At 43.5% G+C, this 19,567-nt stretch overlaps 5 protein-coding genes across 10 annotated transcripts; 2 read left to right on the top strand and 3 right to left on the bottom strand.

Moving 5' to 3' along the window:
• The first annotated feature begins 281 nt into the window (after positions 1 to 281).
• On the top strand, positions 282 to 7,859 carry LOC128253865 (polyadenylate-binding protein). Of its 3 annotated transcripts, none has more exons than XM_052982569.1 (6): positions 282 to 299; positions 1,474 to 1,658; positions 4,017 to 4,489; positions 4,549 to 5,569; positions 5,635 to 5,947; positions 6,020 to 7,859. In XM_052982569.1, exons 2-5 carry the CDS (start codon positions 1,493 to 1,495, stop codon positions 5,886 to 5,888), a joined length of 1,914 nt encoding a protein of 637 aa, XP_052838529.1. In that variant the 5' UTR covers positions 282 to 299; positions 1,474 to 1,492; the 3' UTR covers positions 5,889 to 5,947; positions 6,020 to 7,859. The 3 variants fall into 3 exon arrangements, with proteins under 3 accessions (XP_052838529.1, XP_052838527.1, XP_052838528.1); XM_052982567.1 differs by lacking the exon at positions 282 to 299 and adding an exon at positions 765 to 949; XM_052982568.1 differs by lacking the exon at positions 282 to 299 and adding an exon at positions 1,246 to 1,402.
• Positions 7,860 to 8,396: 537 nt separating this feature from the next.
• LOC128253946 (essential MCU regulator, mitochondrial) lies at positions 8,397 to 9,108 on the bottom strand. Its single transcript, XM_052982664.1, has one exon. It carries the CDS (start codon positions 8,995 to 8,997, stop codon positions 8,704 to 8,706), a length of 294 nt encoding a protein of 97 aa, XP_052838624.1. The 5' UTR covers positions 8,998 to 9,108; the 3' UTR covers positions 8,397 to 8,703.
• Positions 9,109 to 9,229: 121 nt separating this feature from the next.
• On the bottom strand, positions 9,230 to 12,563 carry LOC128253945 (ankyrin repeat domain-containing protein 13C). Its single transcript, XM_052982663.1, has one exon. It carries the CDS (start codon positions 12,422 to 12,424, stop codon positions 10,787 to 10,789), a length of 1,638 nt encoding a protein of 545 aa, XP_052838623.1. The 5' UTR covers positions 12,425 to 12,563; the 3' UTR covers positions 9,230 to 10,786.
• A 448-nt stretch (positions 12,564 to 13,011) lies between these two features.
• On the top strand, positions 13,012 to 15,407 carry LOC128253853 (WD and tetratricopeptide repeats protein 1). 2 transcript variants are annotated; one of them, XM_052982543.1, is made up of 3 exons: positions 13,012 to 13,156; positions 13,254 to 14,022; positions 14,077 to 15,407. In XM_052982543.1, the coding sequence occupies exons 2-3, from the start codon at positions 13,266 to 13,268 to the stop codon at positions 15,207 to 15,209; spliced, it is 1,890 nt and encodes a 629-aa protein (XP_052838503.1). In that variant the 5' UTR covers positions 13,012 to 13,156; positions 13,254 to 13,265; the 3' UTR covers positions 15,210 to 15,407. The 2 variants fall into 2 exon arrangements, with proteins under 2 accessions (XP_052838503.1, XP_052838502.1); XM_052982542.1 differs by lacking the exon at positions 13,012 to 13,156 and having other exon boundaries at positions 13,163 to 14,022.
• A 347-nt stretch (positions 15,408 to 15,754) lies between these two features.
• Positions 15,755 to 19,357, bottom strand: LOC128253855 (longitudinals lacking protein-like). 3 transcript variants are annotated; one of them, XM_052982544.1, is made up of 4 exons: positions 19,200 to 19,357; positions 17,259 to 17,518; positions 16,709 to 16,795; positions 15,755 to 16,650 (listed from the first exon to the last, which is right to left on the bottom strand). In XM_052982544.1, the coding sequence occupies exons 2-4, from the start codon at positions 17,358 to 17,360 to the stop codon at positions 16,456 to 16,458; spliced, it is 384 nt and encodes a 127-aa protein (XP_052838504.1). In that variant the 5' UTR covers positions 17,361 to 17,518; positions 19,200 to 19,357; the 3' UTR covers positions 15,755 to 16,455. The 3 variants fall into 3 exon arrangements, with proteins under 3 accessions (XP_052838504.1, XP_052838505.1, XP_052838506.1); XM_052982545.1 differs by having other exon boundaries at positions 19,172 to 19,313; XM_052982546.1 differs by lacking the exon at positions 19,200 to 19,357 and adding an exon at positions 18,949 to 18,970.
• Between the last annotated feature and the right edge of the window lie 210 nt (positions 19,358 to 19,567).

Genomic DNA, 19,567 nt, shown 5'->3' with positions numbered 1-19,567 from the left:
TTGTCATGCCCTAACTTTTGGCACGCCGCTTCATTAGGTACTCGAATGCCCAAAGGGCATGCCGTCCGAAACATAAAAAATTAGGAAAATTGTTTTATTTCCATAAAACAAAAAAAATATATAATTCACTACACTCGGTCATTGACGGTTTTGTTTTAGTGTTGTTTATTTAATAGAAAACCTGGAAGGGACTCAAAAATAGACAATAGGTGTTAGTGCCGGCTAAAACTAATAAAAAGAAAATACTCCATCTTCTCGGAGTGCCAAATTGCAAACGAAGGACATTTTGGTTGATTTAGGTAAGTTATAAAAATGTGAATCCCACGGTTTGTGTGATAAATGAATCTGGAAAATTCTACAGTTTTGCGTTTTTCATTAAAGAAATATAAATTTTTTTAAAGTCAAGCGTTAGGGTTACCAACATACTAAATTATTTTTTTGTTTGATAATCATTTTTTAATATAAATTGCTTAAATTAAATATATTCAAAACAAGAAATTCCGGAAAATAAAATTGTTACGTATAACAACATTTATTACAATATAATGCTATTGTAGTAGTACAAGTTGTTATAGGAAACAATTTTAATTGGGGGGTACTAAAATATTTTGTTTTTTGCGTTAATTGGTCATCTTGAATAGATTTTTAAACTTTGCGCACTTCGATTTTTTTTAGTAGATTAGTATAGATTTCTTCGATACACTTTTGATAATTTGGCAACAAGCCTAGATGGCGATATTTTCAGGGCTATCGCCAACGTCTCTACTCTCTATGAGTCGTGTAGAGTCCGTTTTCGTGAGCGGTCGTGGATTCGCTTTCAGCACACGGCTTATCACATATTTTTTGTGAAGAAAAAATATATAAAAAATACAAAAAAATATTAAAAACACAAAAACGTAACAAAAAAAATTGTAAAAAGTAGCAAAAAATTCGAGCAAGTGTTTGAAAAGTAAGTAAAATGCAGGGGACTGGAAGTGGTGCAGGAGAGAGCAAGAGGGCGCGACGCGAGACAAAGCGATTAGGGAATTTTGCCAGCGCATTTGTCGCGTTTGCAGTCGCCCTTCTGGCCAAGATGGCGACTGGAAACGTGAACTTTTTCGCATTATCCGCATTAGTCGAGAAAATTAAAGAAATCGCATAATTTTGAGCAGGCAGAACGCGTGTCTACTTTGTGTCTGTGTGTATGTGTGGAAATTTTCCAACACGAGCGGATGGGTGAGAGAAGGAAAAGAGAGGAGGAGCAGCAACAACAAAGCACATGCAGCGTTGCCATGTCGACCGACTGTCACACGCGCCAGAGCTGCCACCCAGACACACAGACAGAGAGACGAATAGAAGACCAAAAGCCACGCCGCTTTTTTTTTTCTTTCTATTTCACCGCCTGCCTGGCCGAATCCATCCGGTCCGTAAAGATTAAGAAAAAATGGCAATTTTCCCCGTAAAAAACTCAAAATTAATTCTCCAAAATTACAGGTAGACCTGATCACCAAATATGGCTTCTCTATACGTCGGTGATCTCCAACAGGATGTCACCGAAGCGGGACTTTTTGAGAAGTTCTCGACTGCTGGTCCAGTGCTGTCCATTCGTGTCTGCCGCGATGTGTGTACCCGTCGCTCGTTGGGCTATGCCTACGTCAACTTCCAGCAGCCAGCCGATGGTGAGTAATCCTCGAAAAAACAGTGTAATATATTAGTCGCACTGCCTACTGGAAAAGTTTGCCCCTCCCGCGCGAAACAAAGAAAACACGTGTGCAGTTTTTGTACTCACACAGGCACACAATCACATGCCGATGTACAGTGGCTAAATTAGCCGTAAAAACTGGACTCGATGAAAAGATGACTCTTATAAGAGGACCAGATAAACGGCTTCCAAGTATTTCATAACTCGCTCCACCGTGCTTTGCTTACGTTAATCTTCACGCACACACACACTCGCACAACCATTCGCTTGTGCATACATATGTACATATATCAATACCAGTTCTGCTGACTGGAAACGGGAAATGCGGGGAAAGGAGGGAAAAACAGCTGGCTTGTGCCACTCAATCGTTCGCCTAGAAATTTCCGCCTCGATTTCGCTCAAAATTGCAATTATGATGGAATAATATGGTTCCATACTGCTCAGACAGCTTATCGCAACCCCGCCCATTAGTTGCTGCGTCTTCATTGTTTTATTTATGTGTTTTTTTTTGTGTTGTTTCCAAGCGGCGAACTTGCGCACACGCACACTTATAACACCATTGCTCACGCATTTGTCTGCGTCTCTTCCACAAACATGTGTTCATTGTTGTTTGGGCCATTTCTTTTTCGGCCTTCATCTATTTTAGGTTGGATTCCATTAACTAAACTTCCTACCTTTGTTTTGCTTTCACTTTCACAAGTCCCTGCTCTTCATTTCCATTCCATTCATTAACACTTCCAAATTCTTGACAAGTCAGTGAACCGCTCCTCGGCCTCTCTTTTTTTCGCCCATTAAGTCTTGCTTTTACAAAAAACGAAAACAAACTTTCACTGCGCATAGTTGCTGACGCTGCTGCTTCTTCGTTTCCCGTTGTTCGTTTACATTTGTTTATTGAATTAAGCGTACAATGGCATAAAAACTGGTGACTGATGATTACGCTGCGGTTGAAAGCCCGTCGCATTCCAGCATTCCGCCAAGTTTACTGAACTTTAGCTTTTGAGGTTAGGTTGCCAGCCTTTTAGACACTGCTATAAAAATTGTAGTTATTGTTAACACCCTACCTATTTCGCAACTCCTACCCATTGGTTGGTCAAATTTACCACTTTTTGACACGACTAAGATTCAATGTTGCCAGAATAAGCTATGCAACTTACCATGCTGATCGATTTCACATATCATCCGCAGAAGTAGAAGCATTACAACCATTATTCGAAACTGTATTATCACATATAATATAAAGCTAATAAGCAACTTCTACCCATTGGTTGGTCAAAAAACATCTTTTCGACACGACTAAGATTCATAGTTGCTATAAAAACATATGTAACTTACCATGCTGTTGGGTTACGTATACCATCAGCAGAAGTAGAAGCATGACAATTACTAAATCATTAAACAAGCAGAGACTACTACTATTGATATGATTTAATTACAACTCCCTCAAAGAACCCACAAAGATATAAGCTGATTAGGTCGTTAGCACTCAGATATATCACTTTTTAGCAACTCCTACCCATTGGTTGGTCAAAAAAAAACCTTTTCGACACGACTAAGATTTATAGTTGCTAGATAAACCTAAGCAACTTACCATGCCTTTGAGTTCTTCATACCATCAGCAGAAGTAGAAGCTTGACAGCCATTTATACAGACAGTAACCAAAAATTTAGCAACTTCTACCCATTGGTTGGTCAAATTTATCCTTTTTGACACGACTAAGATTCATAGTTGCTATAAAAACATATGTAACTTACCATGCTGTTGGGTAACGTATACCACCAGCAGAAGTAGAAGCATGACAAAAACTAAATCTTTAATCTTTAATAGCAGAAACTACTATTACCTATTGATATGATTTAATTACAACTCCCTCAAAGAACCCACAATGGTATAAGCTAATTAGGTCGTTAGCACTCAGATATATCACTTTTTAGCCACTACTACCCATTGGTTGGTCAAAAAAAAACCTTTTCGACACGACTAAGATTTATAGTTGCTAGATAAACCTAAGCAACTTACCATGCCTTTGAGTTCTTCATACCATCAGCAGAAGTAGAAGCTTGACAGCCATTTATACAGACAGTAACCAAAAATTTAGCAACTTCTACCCATTGGTTGGTCAAATTAACCCATTTTTGACACGACTAAGATTCATTGTTGCCATATAAAAGACCAGACTCGACTTACCATGCACTAGGCTGCTTTCAGCTCATGGCCAGTGCAGAAGTTGAAGAGTCACAATGAACCCAAGCAAAGCAGCACCGTTTTATATATATAAACATTTCAAACTGAAAGCGAACCAATAGTGACCTGAACCCTACCCTTCTTTCATTCGCAGCTGAGCGTGCTCTGGACACCATGAACTTCGACCTGGTCCGCAACAAGCCCATTCGCATTATGTGGTCTCAGCGCGATCCCTCACTGCGCCGCTCCGGCGTTGGCAACGTGTTCATCAAGAACCTGGACAAGGCCATTGACAACAAGGCTATATACGACACTTTCTCCGCCTTCGGCAACATCCTAAGTTGCAAGGTCGCAACCGATGAGAAGGGCAACTCAAAGGGCTACGGTTTCGTTCACTTCGAGACTGAGGAGGCCGCCAACACGTCCATCGATAAGGTCAATGGCATGTTGCTCAACGGCAAGAAGGTCTACGTGGGCAAGTTCATTCCGCGCAAGGAGCGCGAGAAGGAGCTGGGCGAGAAGGCCAAGCTGTTCACAAACGTGTACGTGAAGAACTTCACTGAGGAGTTCGACGATGAGAAGCTGAAGGAGTTCTTCGAGCCCTACGGCAAGATCACCAGCTACAAGGTAAGCGATATGACTTTGGTTAACTTGTGGGCACAGCTTATTTAATCTCCGAATTTAAGGTCATGTCCAAGGAGGATGGCAAGAGCAAGGGCTTCGGATTCGTGGCCTTTGAGACCACAGAGGCTGCTGAGGCGGCCGTCCAGGCCCTCAATGGCAAGGACATGGGCGAGGGCAAGTCACTGTATGTGGCTCGTGCCCAGAAGAAGGCCGAGCGCCAGCAGGAGCTGAAGCGCAAGTTCGAGGAGCTCAAAAAGAAGCGCCACGAGTCTGTCTTTGGCGTCAATCTGTACGTGAAGAACCTGGACGACACAATCAATGATGACCGCCTGCGCAAGGAGTTCTCCCTGTACGGCACCATCACATCGGCCAAGGTAATGACCGATGAGGAAGGTCGCACCAAGGGTTTCGGGTTCGTGTGCTTCAATTCGCCCAACGAGGCCACCTGCGCCGTCACCGAACTGAACGGCCGCGTCGTCGGCAGCAAGCCCTTGTACGTGGCTTTGGCCCAGAGGAAGGAGGAGCGCAAGGCTCACCTGGCCTCCCAGTACATGCGTCACATGACCGGCATGCGCATGCAGCAGCTGGGACAGATCTTCCAGCCCAACACAGCAGGCGGCTTCTATGTGCCGGCCCTACCGCCAAGCCAGCGGTTCTTCGGTCCCCAGATGGCCACCCAGATGAGAAACACACCGCGCTGGGCGCCCCAGGTGCGTCCCGCCGCCACGGTGCAGAGCGTGCAGGCCGGCGCTGCCGCCGCCGCTGCTGGTGGCTTCCAGGGCACAGCCGGAGCGGTCCCCACCCAGTTCCGTTCGGCTGCTGCCGGAGCACGAGGTGCCCAGTCCCAGCAGGTGCAGGGCACGCACGCCGCCGCTGCTGCCGCGGCCAACAACATGCGCAACACTGGAGCGCGCGCCATTACCGGCCAGCAGACAGCTGCGCCCATGCAGATTGCCGTGGCCCAGATTCCCGGCGGAGCTCAGCAGCGTGCTTCCAACTACAAGTACACCTCCAACATGCGCAATCCCCCCGTGCAGCAACAGCTGCAGACTCAGCCCATGCCACAGCAGTTGCAAGGAAAGAGTAAGTGTATTTGAGTTTACAACTATTTAAAAAGGTCTTTCTTTACCACCTTGATGCCATTTCAGATTCTGAGAAGCTCATTGCCTCGTTGCTGGCCAACGCCAAGCCGCAGGAGCAGAAACAGATCCTCGGCGAGCGTCTGTACCCGATGATTGAGCGCATGCACGCCGCTCTGGCTGGCAAGATCACCGGCATGTTGCTGGAGATTGAGAACTCAGAGCTGTTGCACATGCTCGAGGATCAGGAGGCCCTCAAGGCCAAGGTGGAGGAGGCTGTGGCCGTGCTGCAGGTGCATCGCGTCTCCGAGCCTGCCAACTAAGCTCGCTCGAACAGCTCAAGCGGATGAAAATTTTACAAGAACACCTCGACACCCAAAAAGTACGTCTTCACAAATGGAGGTCTTTTGAGATTCGTCTCAAACTAACTTAAAAATTTGTTTCGCCCTCGCAGTTTTCCTCTCAATTTTCAATTCATTAACAACAATTCGCATTCACTGATGCTAGTGCATAGAAGGAACGCCAAGAAGGACACACATTCAACACAGAAGATCGAACCACAAGAAGGTGGAGCGCAAAAACTCCGGCTTTTTTTCTTTTCTAATACAAGAAACACCAGCAAAAACAATTTCAATCATTTAATTTCGAACGCATTTACGCAAGTACACGGAGCAAAAAAAAAGAAAGTCACGAGAAAGCAATTCTGCGGATCGAAACAAGAATTCTTTTTATACATAAACAAGTTAATTGAAAAAAAAATGAAAAAATGTGAATTGAAAATTATTTTTTTTTGTCATTGCTTGATCTGAATCAATATTATTTTGTATGCGTATAAAGAGTTTTAAAACCAACGCAAAATAAACAGATTTAAGCATACATGTAGAAAGCTTCTTGCAATAATTGAAATTGTATTTTAAAGAACGTCGACAAGTTTCTAGAGTTACAAACAGATTGAGTTTTTCGTACACTTTTTCCTACCCCCCACTCACTTTCAAATAACAACACTCGAAAGCGAAATGTAATTTTTTTCAATTCTTTTTTTCTCAAATTCAAACTTTAAGAAAGCTTTGTTTAGAAAAAGAAAACGCGACAACCATACACTTTTAAAAAAGCAAAGAAAACAAAACAAAAAAATTGCAAAAAAGTTAAAATAAAAACGAAAAAATGTAATGCAAACTGTGCAGAACAGAAGAGAAGGGAAAAAGAAAACCGCAAGAATATGAGAGTCAAGTTTTTGCTACTTTGAAAAAAGAAAGAAAATACAAAAAACCAACAGCAGAGAAAATATGTTGAAAAAATGAAAACAAAACAACAAAAATAAAAAAACTACAAAAAAATGGCAAAACCTATGTAAAAACAGCAAAAAAAGAAAATATATATAAACACACATCCACACACACATATTAAACAACAACATATATGAGAAATACAAGAAAAACATGAAAAGCGCTAAAGCGCGAAAAACTTATGAAGCATATTGATGAAAAGGGCGACAAACCCCAGGGCAAATAAAATGCAAGCAGGATTTTTATGATCACTAAAAAAATGGGAGCGAGAAAGAAACATACATAAATTTATTACAATTTGCAAAAATATATATATATATATTTAATGAGAACTCGTAAGCGAACGCCGCCGCGATTTTATTTGCGTTCTGACTTTGTTACAAAGAGAATCGAGAATATTACCAGTAAACAATGTTTTTACACCACACATAATACGATATATTTATATTAAAGCAAAAGCGGAAGTAAAAATCGCCGCTCGGCGCAGTGAAAATTCATATTTTTTTATTAAACAAAATAAAAAACCAAGCGAAAATCTTTGAAAAAATTGCAAAACACAAAACCCAAAACCATATACATGCATACAAATGCAAAAATATAAAAAAACGCAAACAAAACAATGAGAGAAAAACAGAAAACATAACCAAAACCCGAATTGGAATATTCAAGGGAAATTGCGTGCGCGAAATTTACTGAAAATTGAAAGCGAACCAAATTGAGCAAAGAAACCTAAACCTTTTACTTTTCACGAAATATACGCAAGTCAACACACTTCTATATATAGCAAATATATATGTATACTTATATATTAAAGCGATATAAAACATAATTTGTATGATTAAAGAAAATAGGATTGTTAAAATTTGATTGCGCATCTTTGAAGAAAAACCCAGCAATTAAAACCATTTGAATAAATTGTAATGAACGCAGAGAGAAAATCCGTAAAACATACCTTTGTACACCCAACAAATTTAATTACAATAAAATTCCACTTCGGCAAAAAAAAAAGATTGTTTCATTTTTTGGGGGGCGAAATGGTTAATCAATAGTTCTGTTTTAAAGGATGATGGTATTATTATATTTGAAAAAAAATATAATTTTAAATTCATTTCCAAAGGAATCAAAACCTTTATTTTTGTGATATTACAAAATTTTGAATTCTTTGATAATACACCTGGAACATTTATCAAAAATGTTGTGTGGTAGTTAAAGAAAAAAACTAAATTTAAGATTATTATATGTATTAATGAAACGTAGATTAAAAATCCAGAAAATTAATTTTTAAAGCTAATTTTAATAAAATATATAGTGTCCAAAAACATTCAGAAAATTTCCAAATAAAAACAATTTGCGTTGCATTTTTAGAAATAAAGAAAATTTGTAAATTATTTATGTGCCTTTAAAAGAAGAGTTCCCTGAAAATATTGTTTATTATTGCTTTAATTTTAAATACAGCTATATATCCACTGAAACGTGAGAATCACACAACATAACATACATCATATGTTCCAACAGATGCCCCCTATATAAGAACAAAGGCAAGAGTTAAGCGTAATCGAATAAACTTTATTAAATTCTAGTAACATTCGTGAATCTATCGAGCATTGTAAACACAATTGACAAATAAGTTAGATAAAAATTTTTAAAGAGGGACTTGCAAATACACACGAAACACATAAATGACAAAACTTTGGTGTCTTAAAAGTAGAGATTTAAATAGCAAAAGAGGAGGGCAATAGATGAGTAAACTTTTTGGCCGAGTGTTGAGTGTTTGTGTGCGTGGGACAACGACTCTAAGCCAAAATATTCATCTCGACTAGGTGGTAATCCCACGTACAGCTTTTCCAGAAGCTTAGTCCTCATCGTCGTCGTCATCGGCGGGCACGAAGAGATCATTCTCCTCCAGGAAGTTGGCCACGTTCTTGCTGATGGTGGCGCCCACAAAGAGACCAGGGATGACGGCACAGAAAATGGCCAGAAGGCCAAAGGGCATCTCCTCGGGCTTCGGTTTGATGGCTCCGCTGCGGAAGTACACGCTGGACATGTGGCGCTGAAGGACTTTCAGGTTTCCGGGGTTCGCTGCCACCCTGCGCGAAAATTGTTGCAGGGCCAGGTTAATGGGAAATGCAAGGCGACCAACAACCATGATTACAGGCTTTAATTATCTCTTGATTCTATTTTAAATCAAAATTTGTCTTAATTTGTGCGTAGATTTTTGAGATAGTGAGTCAACAGCTGATTCAGTTAAGAGCAGTGTTGATTAAAATGCAAAGCGAGAGTACACCCACGCGCAGCAGTGTTGCCTAACGGAAAAGCGGCGCGCATTTTAAAATTTCTGGTCCCCACCCCCCATTTGTTTACAATAAAACACAATTCACTTGGGTTGCACATTTTTCAGATTGCGGATGTGTGTATATATTTATCTTTTTAGAGCGTATACAAATGCTCGGTTCAATTACAATTAGGGTGTCCACGTATAAATATATATATGTTTCAATCAATTGCCCTTAACTAGTAAAATACACCGATCTTTTTTAGCAGATTGTTTGTGTGGATGTGTTTTTAGTTTCTGGATTCCAGTTTATAAATGTTTAAAAACGATTTCCTTTGATTATCGCATTGATTTTAATATATGTGGTGAAACTCTAAAAAAAAACAAAAGTTGTGCCCAAAAAAACAAACAAACAATGGCAGTTTTACATAAATACATAGCGCTTAGTCATACTCTGCATTAGGCAAACGTTTGCGGATATAAGGTCAAAATCACAGCAAAGCAATGCGTACCGAAACTAAATCGGTGCTAGCCGTTTTTGTCGATTAACAAATTCAATACAAGTACAGAGACGCTTTTTTACGGTTTAAATAATTGGCTAAAATGGAACTACACAAATACCTTGGTACATATGTATAAATATTTATTTATAATTGATTTGTGAAGCTGTTTTTAGTTTTGCGCACTTCGAAATACTTGAGACTTTTATGAGAAAGGGGCGTAGGAAATTGTTTTGCGGCCGATTTTCTCTACTACACATAGCCTAAGTAAAAAAGAACTCAAATGGGTTATGCAGACTTTTTTTTGGAAAGGACCGAAAATAAACTTCCGCCTCCCTTAGCTTTTACCTTAAATCTACGTATGAAATTGCACTAAACACGGAAAGGGATGTGGACATAAATAAAATGATAAGTGGCGTGTGTGTGGGCAACACCTGATCATTACTCACTAACTACCTTTTGATTACGTAGGATGGATCGTGGCTATTAGCCAATTCATTTTACCTTTTTACCACCACGATTGGCTGGAGATAGGAAAAGGCTATTTCGGGAATAGAATTTTCTGGTAGAGCAGCTGTTTTTTGAGACCCCACCCTACATAAGGTGATAATCTCAAAAACACCAATTACTCCGAAGTGATTCACACTCGGGTTATGAACAAGTTGCGAGCCTGGGCAGAATGTTGTTGCATCTAACAATAAATAAACTACGAAATAATACCCCTTTTGGGAAAGGGGGTCTAATTACAAACAAATACAGTACATAACAAAACCTTAATGTAAAATTGCAATTTTCGGAGCGTCACATTTAAAATTAAACGACTGTACCAAGACACAAAATATTAGCTTAAGCCATTTTGTTGCTAATAAATACATTCCTCTAAAAGGTGAAAATTGCAATTTTGTGTGGGTGGTTTTCTCTTAAGCATACATACATAAACATGCCGCCCGTTTGCGCGTTATCCTCCGGCTTTTGCTGGCAGGTCCACGAAACACGAGACGATATCTGGGCAGGATAGGGTGGGGGCAGGCGCCGCTCCTTCAATCGAATTCCGCAATTGAGGACGGCGGCGCATTGCGATTCAAATCGACCCGGACGCCAGGCGCTGATCCACCGGTCGATCCGGAGGCCTTAGCCTTTGGCGCGGTTTCTCCGTCGCCTGGTCATAAGTCCTGGAAGCGACGCACATCCTCCCAGTAGTGCGACGGCACTTCGAACATCTTGGCGGGGATGTTGTCGCGGAACTCGAACTTCTGGAACGTAACCTTGGCGGTGACCGTGTGCAGCACAGGTATCTCGATCTTCACCGGAAACCCGGTCGGCAACTTGAGCGTGACGAACTCGCGTAGCTTGTTGATGTGTTTGAGGGGCGCCACCACCTCCAGGACGTCCAGCAGCATGTCCACGCTGAGCGGAAAGTCCTTACTCATGGCCACCGTGGCCCGGAGCGTCTTGTTCGACTGTTTGTGGACGGGCGGACGGCCCAGTTGGGGGCACTTGCCCACCTCCGCGTCGAGGTACTGCCGCCAGGTCACGGTGGGGGCCGGCGGAGCCTGCAGCGAACTACGGCGCGGCAGCTCCGGCAATGTGATGCCATTCGGCGCTGTCGGCGTATTGGTCTCCGGTGGAGTGGCCGTGTGCTGGCTGCCCAAGCTGGAGCGCCGAGTATCCGTCGGCGGCTGATTGCCACCCTTGGTGATTGTCTCGACAATGGCTCGGTTTTTCTGCAGATCCTCGTGCGACAGATGCTCACGCCGCTTTCGCTGCTTCAGGATCAGGCCCTGGATGGTGTAAATCTCACACTGATACTGCCCGCCAATCAGCTCCTTGCGATTGGCCCGGAATATCCAGCCACGCTGCGCCCGGGCGAACTGTATCGTCTTGGTGGACATCTGTGTGGCCAGGATATCGGTGGACATGAGTACGTCCACCTCGTCCTCCATATCGGACTCTTCGTAGCGCAGCCGCTGGAAGCACTCCTGCTCGTTGTCCAGCAGCACAAGTGATTCCCTGGGCGGTGCCTCGCCGCGAAACAGGAACGATATGTCCCCGCGCTCCCACCGCATGTCATTGAAGTCGACCAGCGTTGTGTCCAGCCGGATAGAGGCGCCCGACTTGTACAGCCGGCAGATGTCCGAGGGCAGGATGCGGGAGACGAGCGGCAGCCAGGACTGAAAGTCCCACTTGAACTCCATGTAGAAGTCCTGCATCTGGCGGAGCGCATTGACCAGCTTCTCGCGTCGGCTTTCCATGTGTTCGCGCGACTGCAGCTTGAGCATGCGCAGCACCTGAGTGATTGTCTGGCGGTCGCCGTAGCTGATGGCCTCCGAGAGCGGGGACCAGCCCTCGTTGTTCTTGATCTTCACGGGCGCGTTCTGGGCGAGGAGCAGGCGCACGGCGTGCTTTCGGCCCAGCATTACGGCCAGGTGGAGTGGCGTGTTACCGTGCTTGTCCTTGCGGCCCACTTCTTCCTGGGCCGTGCTTAAAAGGAGGCGGCGCTGCAGCGATTTGATGTCGTCCTCGAAAACGCTCTGGTGCATTGGATAGTCCAGGGGCTCCCAAGTGGGCAGTGTGAGAGGAGCTGCCTTAACCGTGGGCGTGACGGCGGCGGGGGTGGTTGGCGTGGGCGTGGTGACTTTAGGCTGGGCAGGGTGCTCCGCTGGGGAATCACCATCACCATCTCCATCCTCGCCCTCACCGGCCGACTGATACTCGTCCGAATCCTCGCTAGACGTCGACTTGGCATCCGCCTCCGCCTGCCGCTTGTGCTTGTCACACTCGTCCTCCTTTTCATTGGACATGTCTCGGTTTTTTTTGCCACCGTCTCGCGTCTTCTTTGGAATTAATCAATCTTTTTTTTAGTTTATCTGGGGATGTGAACAAATTGCACTATATTGATTTGGCAAGCTATCGATACATCGATCAATTTTTAGGGATGTGCAGGTATCTTCCCCGCATCAGACAGCCCTGGTTTTGATGACAGGGCAGCCCTGTTGCGGGCCACTTTCAAAAAACGTATTTCTAATTATCCTGGTGCCATCAATCCTTATTAAAAACTAAACATTTGGTTTACACTTTTACAGTATAAAACTATAAAACAACTAACTCATCGAAGTTGATTTTATTCCATATTATAAATGTTGGCGTATTCATTTGGAAATAAATGGCAAAATAAAAGCGACTACAACATTTTTTTATAGTTTCCAATAGAAACTATAATTGTTTTATTTGAAAATATATTTTTAAGTGCACTTTAAGATCGGAAAATGTGTGTCAACGGTTCAAGCCGAGGACTTCTTTTATAGTGTAGAGGTGTATTAAGGGTGTTGCTAGTAGTATGGGGTACATAGTTTTAAATGTCATCAGACATCGAATTTCCTAAATATCAGGCTTTGGATTTAATTTCGAAATATATTAATTTGTTTCAGATTTGCAATAGGGCCGCAAAGTCAACTTAACCGTTAGCCAAATTCGCGACTATCTGGCAGCGCTGGGCACAGGTGTCAACAACAGCAGGGTGGGCATAAGGGGTGGTAAGGAGGGGCAAGGGGCACTCTGCGAATGCAAAATGAATTAAACGGAGAGCGAGACGAAAACAAACAGAAACAAGTGTCATAATCCTATCCACAGCACCCGGAGATAATGTCGAGCGATGAACTGTGTCGCGTAAAGTACTCTAGCTCGCGCTATCTGCTCCACCACCACCAGACGCCCTTGAACGCCAGCTCCTTGCACTGGGCTCGCCAGCAGTATGGACATGAGCTGGACGAGCTGCTCCGCCGGCGGCTCCTGGCCTCACCGGCCTACGTGGACAGGCTGGAGCAGGAGGCACTCCTTGCCGGGCACGACGGCTGCGTCAACTGCCTGGAGTGGTCAACCGATGGCCTCTGGCTGGCCTCCGGTTCCGACGACTATCGCGTGATGATCTGGGATCCATTTCGGAAGAAGCGCGTCCATGTCATCAGCACCAAGCACCTGGGCAACATGTTCTCCGTGAAATTCCTGCCCAAGACCAACAACAGCATTGTGGCGACATGTGCGGCGGACAAATTCATCTACGTCTACGACATCAATCATTCAAATGAGACCCTCTTTGCCTGCAATTGCCATCTGATGCGGGCCAAGCGACTGGCCACCGCACAGGATTCGCCTCACATCTTTTGGTCGGCTGGGGAGGATGGCTGCATCCTGCAGCTGGACATGCGGGAGCCACATCGCTGCCGGCCGGAGGAGGGAAGTGGCGTCAAGCTTTTAAGCCTGTGCAGCCAAGTGGAAACCACGGCGGAGGCCAAGTGTCTGGCCATCAATCCCAGGAGGACGGAGTACCTGGCCGTGGGCACCAACGATCCCTTTGCCCGAGTGTACGATCGCCGCAAGCTGCCCTCAACTGATAGTAATGGTGGGTATCTGACATAGGTGATTATCCGCAACATTAAAACTCCTATTCTCTAAGGACTCTCCGCTTGCGTGTCATACTATGCTCCCGGACAGATCCTGAAGAACATTAGCCGCAACATTGTCCACGAGTCGCGGGCCATCACTTACCTCACATTCAATGGCAATGGCACGGAGCTGCTGGTCAACATGGGCTGCGAGCACATCTATCGTTTTGATTTGAACCATGCTGAGCCTCCGGTTTTCTATGAACTGCCCACCTTCACATCGGAGGAGGATTCTGAGCCGGTGAAGGCGCCACACAAGAGTCGCTCGTTGCCCTCAGGCATAGAGGTGCACAAAAAGGAGGGCAATGAGTTTCTGGAGAACGGCAAACTGGTGGATGCCATTGATGCATATTCAGAGGCTCTGGCGAAATACCCGCAAGGAGAGGTTCTGTATCTGAACAGAGCCACGGCTCTGATGCGTCGCGGCTGGTTTGGCGACATATACGCTGCGCTGAGGGATTGCCATGAGGCCCTGCGCCTGGATCCCGGCTATGTCAAGGCCCACTTTCGACTGGCCAGAGCTTTGTTGGAGCTGCATCGTCCGCAGGATGCGGATAAGTGCCTGCAGGCGCTCATCCAGCGCTTTCCCGACTTCGCCAACAATCACGGAGTGCTCATGCTGAACAAGGACATCAAGGAGAATCGGCGGCAGTCGCAGGGCACAGAGCCTCCCGAGCCACCGCCAGTGCCCATGGAGGATGGCTTTCGCTATCTGCGACTGACGGACGCCGAGTATGACCTCCGGTCCACGGCTCGCGACTACAAGCAACGCTATGTGGGCCACTGCAATGTAACGACGGACATCAAGGAGGCCAACTATCTGGGCAGCCAGGGCGAGTTCATAGCCGCCGGTTCGGATGACGGCAATCTGTACATTTGGGAGGGCGAAACGGGCAAGATTAGATCCGTTTATCGGGCAGACAGTGCCATTGTCAATTGCGTGCAACCGCATCCGAGCATCTGTATGCTGGCCACCAGTGGCATTGACCACGACATCAAGATTTGGTCGCCGTGCGCCGCCAGCGCCGAGGAGCGACCTAATCTGGTGGCGGATGTGACGCGCTATGTGCAGGATAATCAGCAGAAGATGCGCACCGATCCATTCGAACTGAATACGCGCAATGCGTACTGTTTCAATAACTAAGAAATGTAAAAGAGTAATGTGAGTCTAGATCTAAGTCGAGATCCAATCACGCAATATATCAAATATTAGTGTAATTTAAACTAAGCAAAGATATTTTTGTTAATTTGTAAACGAACTACTGTATACAGAGTACGATGCTTGTGGAGATGATGAGTATGTTACGGAAGACTATAAAAATAAATGCGAAGAAATTACAAATCTTCCCGCTTTGAATTTGAAATTCAATGAAAAGCTAAGGAGGACTTGACCATTTTTTTTTTGGAATTATTGTTTATTTACCGTAGTTGTTTAAATCTATGCTCACATGTATACATATACATACATATAAATATTTTACTTTATGTAATAATATTCAAGTATAGTTTTTTACTCAAGTTTTATTTTTCATTCTATCGTTTTTTCTTATTTTTTTGTTTAAGCTAAGTAGAATTGATAGCTTCACATTGAAACATTCTTTTCGTTTGTTATTATTATATATCTCTTGTATGTTAGAAAATTTGAAAATAGGGTGCTTAAGTCCACACACAAAAAAAATTAAAGTACAATTTTGCATTTGTTTCTATTTTATTGTTTAAGTATAGATGAAAATGAGTTTGTCTGTTTGGGGGCGTGGCTTGTCTGGGGTTTTTAGTTAGTGGCTTAAAAACTAACCGAATGTGTTGTAATATTCGCGCCCGGTGCGGCTTTTTATCCATCTACTTGCACATTTCATACTATATTTATAATTATCTTTATGTATTTTTAATGAATCCTTTTTAATTACTTTACAAAAGTGCGCTTTCTTTTTTGTTTTGCGTTGTTTAGGGGCTGTCCATATCGTTTCATTTATACAGAGTGGTGTGTTTTGTTTCTTGTAGTTGTTAATAATATATTACAAACTATTTTATGCAGAAATCAAACGAATACACAATTCATATCAAGTTCTGTGGGGGCATCGGTTTTTTGCAGATCGGAAGGTCAGATGTGAGTGAATGGGTGTGGGTGGTTGTGGGCGGGTGGATTTGGCCACCACCTTTACTTTACAGGCTAATCATTTCAATCTGTCAGCTTTGTGTTGTTTCTCTGTTGGTGTTCTTCTTCCTCCTAGTGTACTTTTACGTGAATTTGTATACCAAATGTCGTTCTCGTTATGTTTTTTCTTCTTCTCTTGTTGGAATTTTGTTTCTTGCATACATATAAGTTTCTTATAGTTGGTTGTTGTTTTTTTTATGTATTTTTGTTTTGTTATGTTTATTGTTTAATACCATCAACCCTCCCGCTTTATTGAACTGGGTGTCTCTGCCAGGCCTTTCACTTTGAGGCGATCGGCGGTCTTAAGAAATGCTGGCAACTGTTCCTGGGACACGTTCACCTCGCCGGCGTACATGAACTCCAGTATAGCCTGTAGATGGATGTAGGAGACATCTTTCAGGATAATAATCGGGTGCTTCGATGGGTTCTCCTGCAAATAACAAAATACAACGTTAGCAAATGGTTTATTTTTCAAGAAGCAAACTCACCTCCAGCAGCGCTTTGAAGTAGGGACTGCAAGCAGAAAGCACCATTTTGTGTGCTTTGCAGGTTTGGCCCTCGCAGGCGAGTGTTACCTGTAAACATTAAGCATTGGGAAATCAGTAAAATGCGTAAGACATTTTTCCCCAAAACACAGCACCCAAACTCGTAATGAAAACGTCAAGCGAACAAGAACAAAGAAACAGGTAAAAGAAAAATGTATAGAAAAATAAGCGTGAGGGCCAGGTAGCCAGACAAAGTGAGGGCTAAGCCGGTGGCTGACCCTCGGCAAGGGGCGGCCAAGAGCTAACCGGGCCAAGACTAGCATGGTAAAACTTTGTTCGCCCCTGAGAATAGCCAATTACAGTCGAACTTAAAATCCAAACTCATGCGAATTAAATTATTATTTATGTGCTATTCCTATTTTTTTTTTACAAAAATATTTATGTAATTAGAAAAATTGTACACCTATCGCTCGCAAATTTGATTCTACGTTTGATGTCTGGGTTTCGAATGAATACAAGATCAAAATTACTTATTTTGGGTTTAGGTACTCACATCTGTGAAGCTCTTCTCGTCGCGCAAGTGACGGAACGAGGTCACCATATTCGTTTGAAAATCGTTCCATTTCAGAAAGAACTGTTGATCCGACGACATCATGAAGAAGCTTTTGTTGGTGGGGGCGACGCACTCCGGATTTAATTCTGGGGGTGGAGGCTTAATTTGGACTTGTGGCCGAAAGGTTCACCGTTAGCTGGGCTTAATTTGAAGCAGACCACTTAATCCGTGGGTTTTCGATTGGGTTTCTTCGCGGCACTCTGCAATCAACGCAAAAAAAAAAAACAACATTAGGGACTGGCAAACAAATAAAAGCTTGGCGAAATTAGTAGTAATACGAGAGAGCCTCTTTGGCAAATTACAAAATTTATTCTAAAAACCAAAAAATTGCCTCGGCGCATGTGCAGCGGCGTTGTAATGGAAATGGGAATTTGGAATGCTCCGTGCGGTTGTGTTAGTATAAGCTGGAAAATGTCAAAGTGCTGAGCCAGCGCTTTAGCTAAACAACAACAACAAACAGCTGCCCGCAAAGGTTAAGCAAAGAGGCAAAAATATCAAATCGTCGCTCGCGCTCTGCCTTTCACTTTTCAAGGCAATTTCTGCATTTCAGTAATTTGCTTTGCTTATTTGAATCTTGAGTCTGGCATGGTACAGTGGATCAGAACTCACAGCAGCTGTCGACGGCAATCTATTATTAGGCCCTGTATTAAAATTACATTCATTCTCGAGTTTTTGGAACCCAAAATAACCAAAATGGCGGCTGCATTCGCATTTCCATGGTGTAACTTTGTGCTCAGCCTGCACCCACTCCATCCCACTGTGCGACCAACATGTGTTTTCCTTCTTGTGGCATGATGTTGCCGATGCGACTCTCAGATGCGCTACAGTTGCGACCGGCTGATGTTTATTTGTGTGGGCGGCGAGGAAGGGCATTCAGAGTTCATCAGGGCTTAAGCTTTTACACTGTCTCTCTCACTAACACTAGCGCGTTTACTTTGGCTAAGCGCTCTCAACTTTCAACTGCCGTTATGATTTCGCAATTACATTACAACAACAACAACTTTGAGCAGACATCGCTGGAAATTTCAGCTGCATAAGTGTGAGTGTGTGTGTGTGACTAAGCAACTATCTCGCTTGCTCTTACGCCCGGGGTTATCGGTAGCTTCTTCTAGGCTGTGAATGCATTTCGTTGAATCGTGGATGTTGAAAGTTGTCTAATTTCCGAACTATTGATTTTTCCACCCAGCAAGAAATTGCACTAATCTTTTGTGTTGTTGCTTCTTAAAGACCAGTATTGGTAACAACAGAATGGAAAGGAGCGAGCGAGTAAGTGAGCGGGCGACAACAACAGTTGGAAACGAGTTCCAACGAAAGTTGCAACACTCTCAAAAATTGAGTATTGTTGTTATTGCATTACTCAATCAGACTTTTTGGGAAGAACTCTACACTGTGCGGAAAAGTGTGGGAGTCTGGGCTTCCTCTTTTACCGCAGACAATGGCGGCGGCAACTTTTCGGGGCATGCCGCAGGAGCAACAACAACGGAAGCGTCGGGAAAATGACTGGCGTCCCTGCTTTAGTCCGCCTTTAATTGCACCACCTTTGTTTATGCAAATATTATTGTAATATTTGGTTAAAATTAGGTCGCGCTTCGCGTTACTTTTTATTTCGTATACACGCAGCAGCACTCACACATACAGCCACCGTTCACATACACTTGTGTCTTTTTTCCACACACTTTCCTAATCATTTTATTTTCTGTGCGCTGCTGCGTTTTACTCAGCGTGTACTCTGTACTTTTACCAAAGCGATGCGTAAATCGCCTGCCGCAGCATTGTTATTAATTAATATTTTACTTTCTTTGTTGGTTTTCGTATTCTTTTCTAGATCTTTTTGTTTCAATTTTAATACATACACGCTTTTTTGTCCCGCACTCGACTCACCTCTGCTTTCTCGCTAACGCTGCTTTCTTTTTTTCTTTTTCTCTTTCTCTTTCCTTGATTACCAATGAGTTTGTGCTTGTCAGCCTACAACACTGTCGTTGCATGCTTTGCAACACAGTTGTGGGTTTGAAGCCTTTAGCCTTAGACCGTGTGCACTGACAGTGCAATCGATAGTTTGACAGTCTAAGGCTGCATGGTTTGGCAAAGCAACTATCGGTAACTGTCGATCGGCGCCGTTTTAAAATGCGTTAAAAGGATTTAAAAGAAATTTGACAGAATTGAATGGAATGTGTTAAAAGCTAAGAAGTTTACAAGACTGAGTTCGATAATAAGCTGTTTTCCATAATTGACAGTGATAATAAATAATT

Source organism: Drosophila gunungcola (assembly GCF_025200985.1).
Source record: "Drosophila gunungcola strain Sukarami chromosome 2R unlocalized genomic scaffold, Dgunungcola_SK_2 000004F, whole genome shotgun sequence".
Classification (NCBI taxonomy): domain Eukaryota; kingdom Metazoa; phylum Arthropoda; class Insecta; order Diptera; family Drosophilidae; genus Drosophila; species Drosophila gunungcola.
The sequence above is the reverse complement of the archived record's forward strand: the minus strand, read 5'-3'. Positions and strand labels throughout refer to the sequence as shown.

What these genes read in the sequence shown, in the direction of transcription:
- LOC128253945 (XM_052982663.1), bottom strand. Translation starts at nt 12,424, where the DNA reads ATGTCCAATGAAAAGGAGGACGAGTGTGACAAGCACAAGCGGCAGGCG.
- LOC128253946 (XM_052982664.1), bottom strand. Translation starts at nt 8,997, where the DNA reads ATGGTTGTTGGTCGCCTTGCATTTCCCATTAACCTGGCCCTGCAACAA.
- LOC128253865 (XM_052982569.1), top strand. Translation starts at nt 1,493, where the DNA reads ATGGCTTCTCTATACGTCGGTGATCTCCAACAGGATGTCACCGAAGCG. An exon ending in CTTCCAGCAGCCAGCCGATG is followed by an intron (nt 1,659 to 4,016) that starts GTGAGTAATCCT and finishes TTTCATTCGCAG; the next exon opens with CTGAGCGTGCTCTGGACACC. An exon ending in GCAAGATCACCAGCTACAAG is followed by an intron (nt 4,490 to 4,548) that starts GTAAGCGATATG and finishes TCCGAATTTAAG; the next exon opens with GTCATGTCCAAGGAGGATGG.
- LOC128253855 (XM_052982544.1), bottom strand. Translation starts at nt 17,360, where the DNA reads ATGATGTCGTCGGATCAACAGTTCTTTCTGAAATGGAACGATTTTCAA. An exon ending in ACGAGAAGAGCTTCACAGAT is followed by an intron (nt 16,796 to 17,258) that starts GTGAGTACCTAA and finishes TAATGTTTACAG; the next exon opens with GTAACACTCGCCTGCGAGGG. An exon ending in ACTTCAAAGCGCTGCTGGAG is followed by an intron (nt 16,651 to 16,708) that starts GTGAGTTTGCTT and finishes TGTTATTTGCAG; the next exon opens with GAGAACCCATCGAAGCACCC.
- LOC128253853 (XM_052982543.1), top strand. Translation starts at nt 13,266, where the DNA reads ATGTCGAGCGATGAACTGTGTCGCGTAAAGTACTCTAGCTCGCGCTAT. An exon ending in GCCCTCAACTGATAGTAATG is followed by an intron (nt 14,023 to 14,076) that starts GTGGGTATCTGA and finishes CTATTCTCTAAG; the next exon opens with GACTCTCCGCTTGCGTGTCA.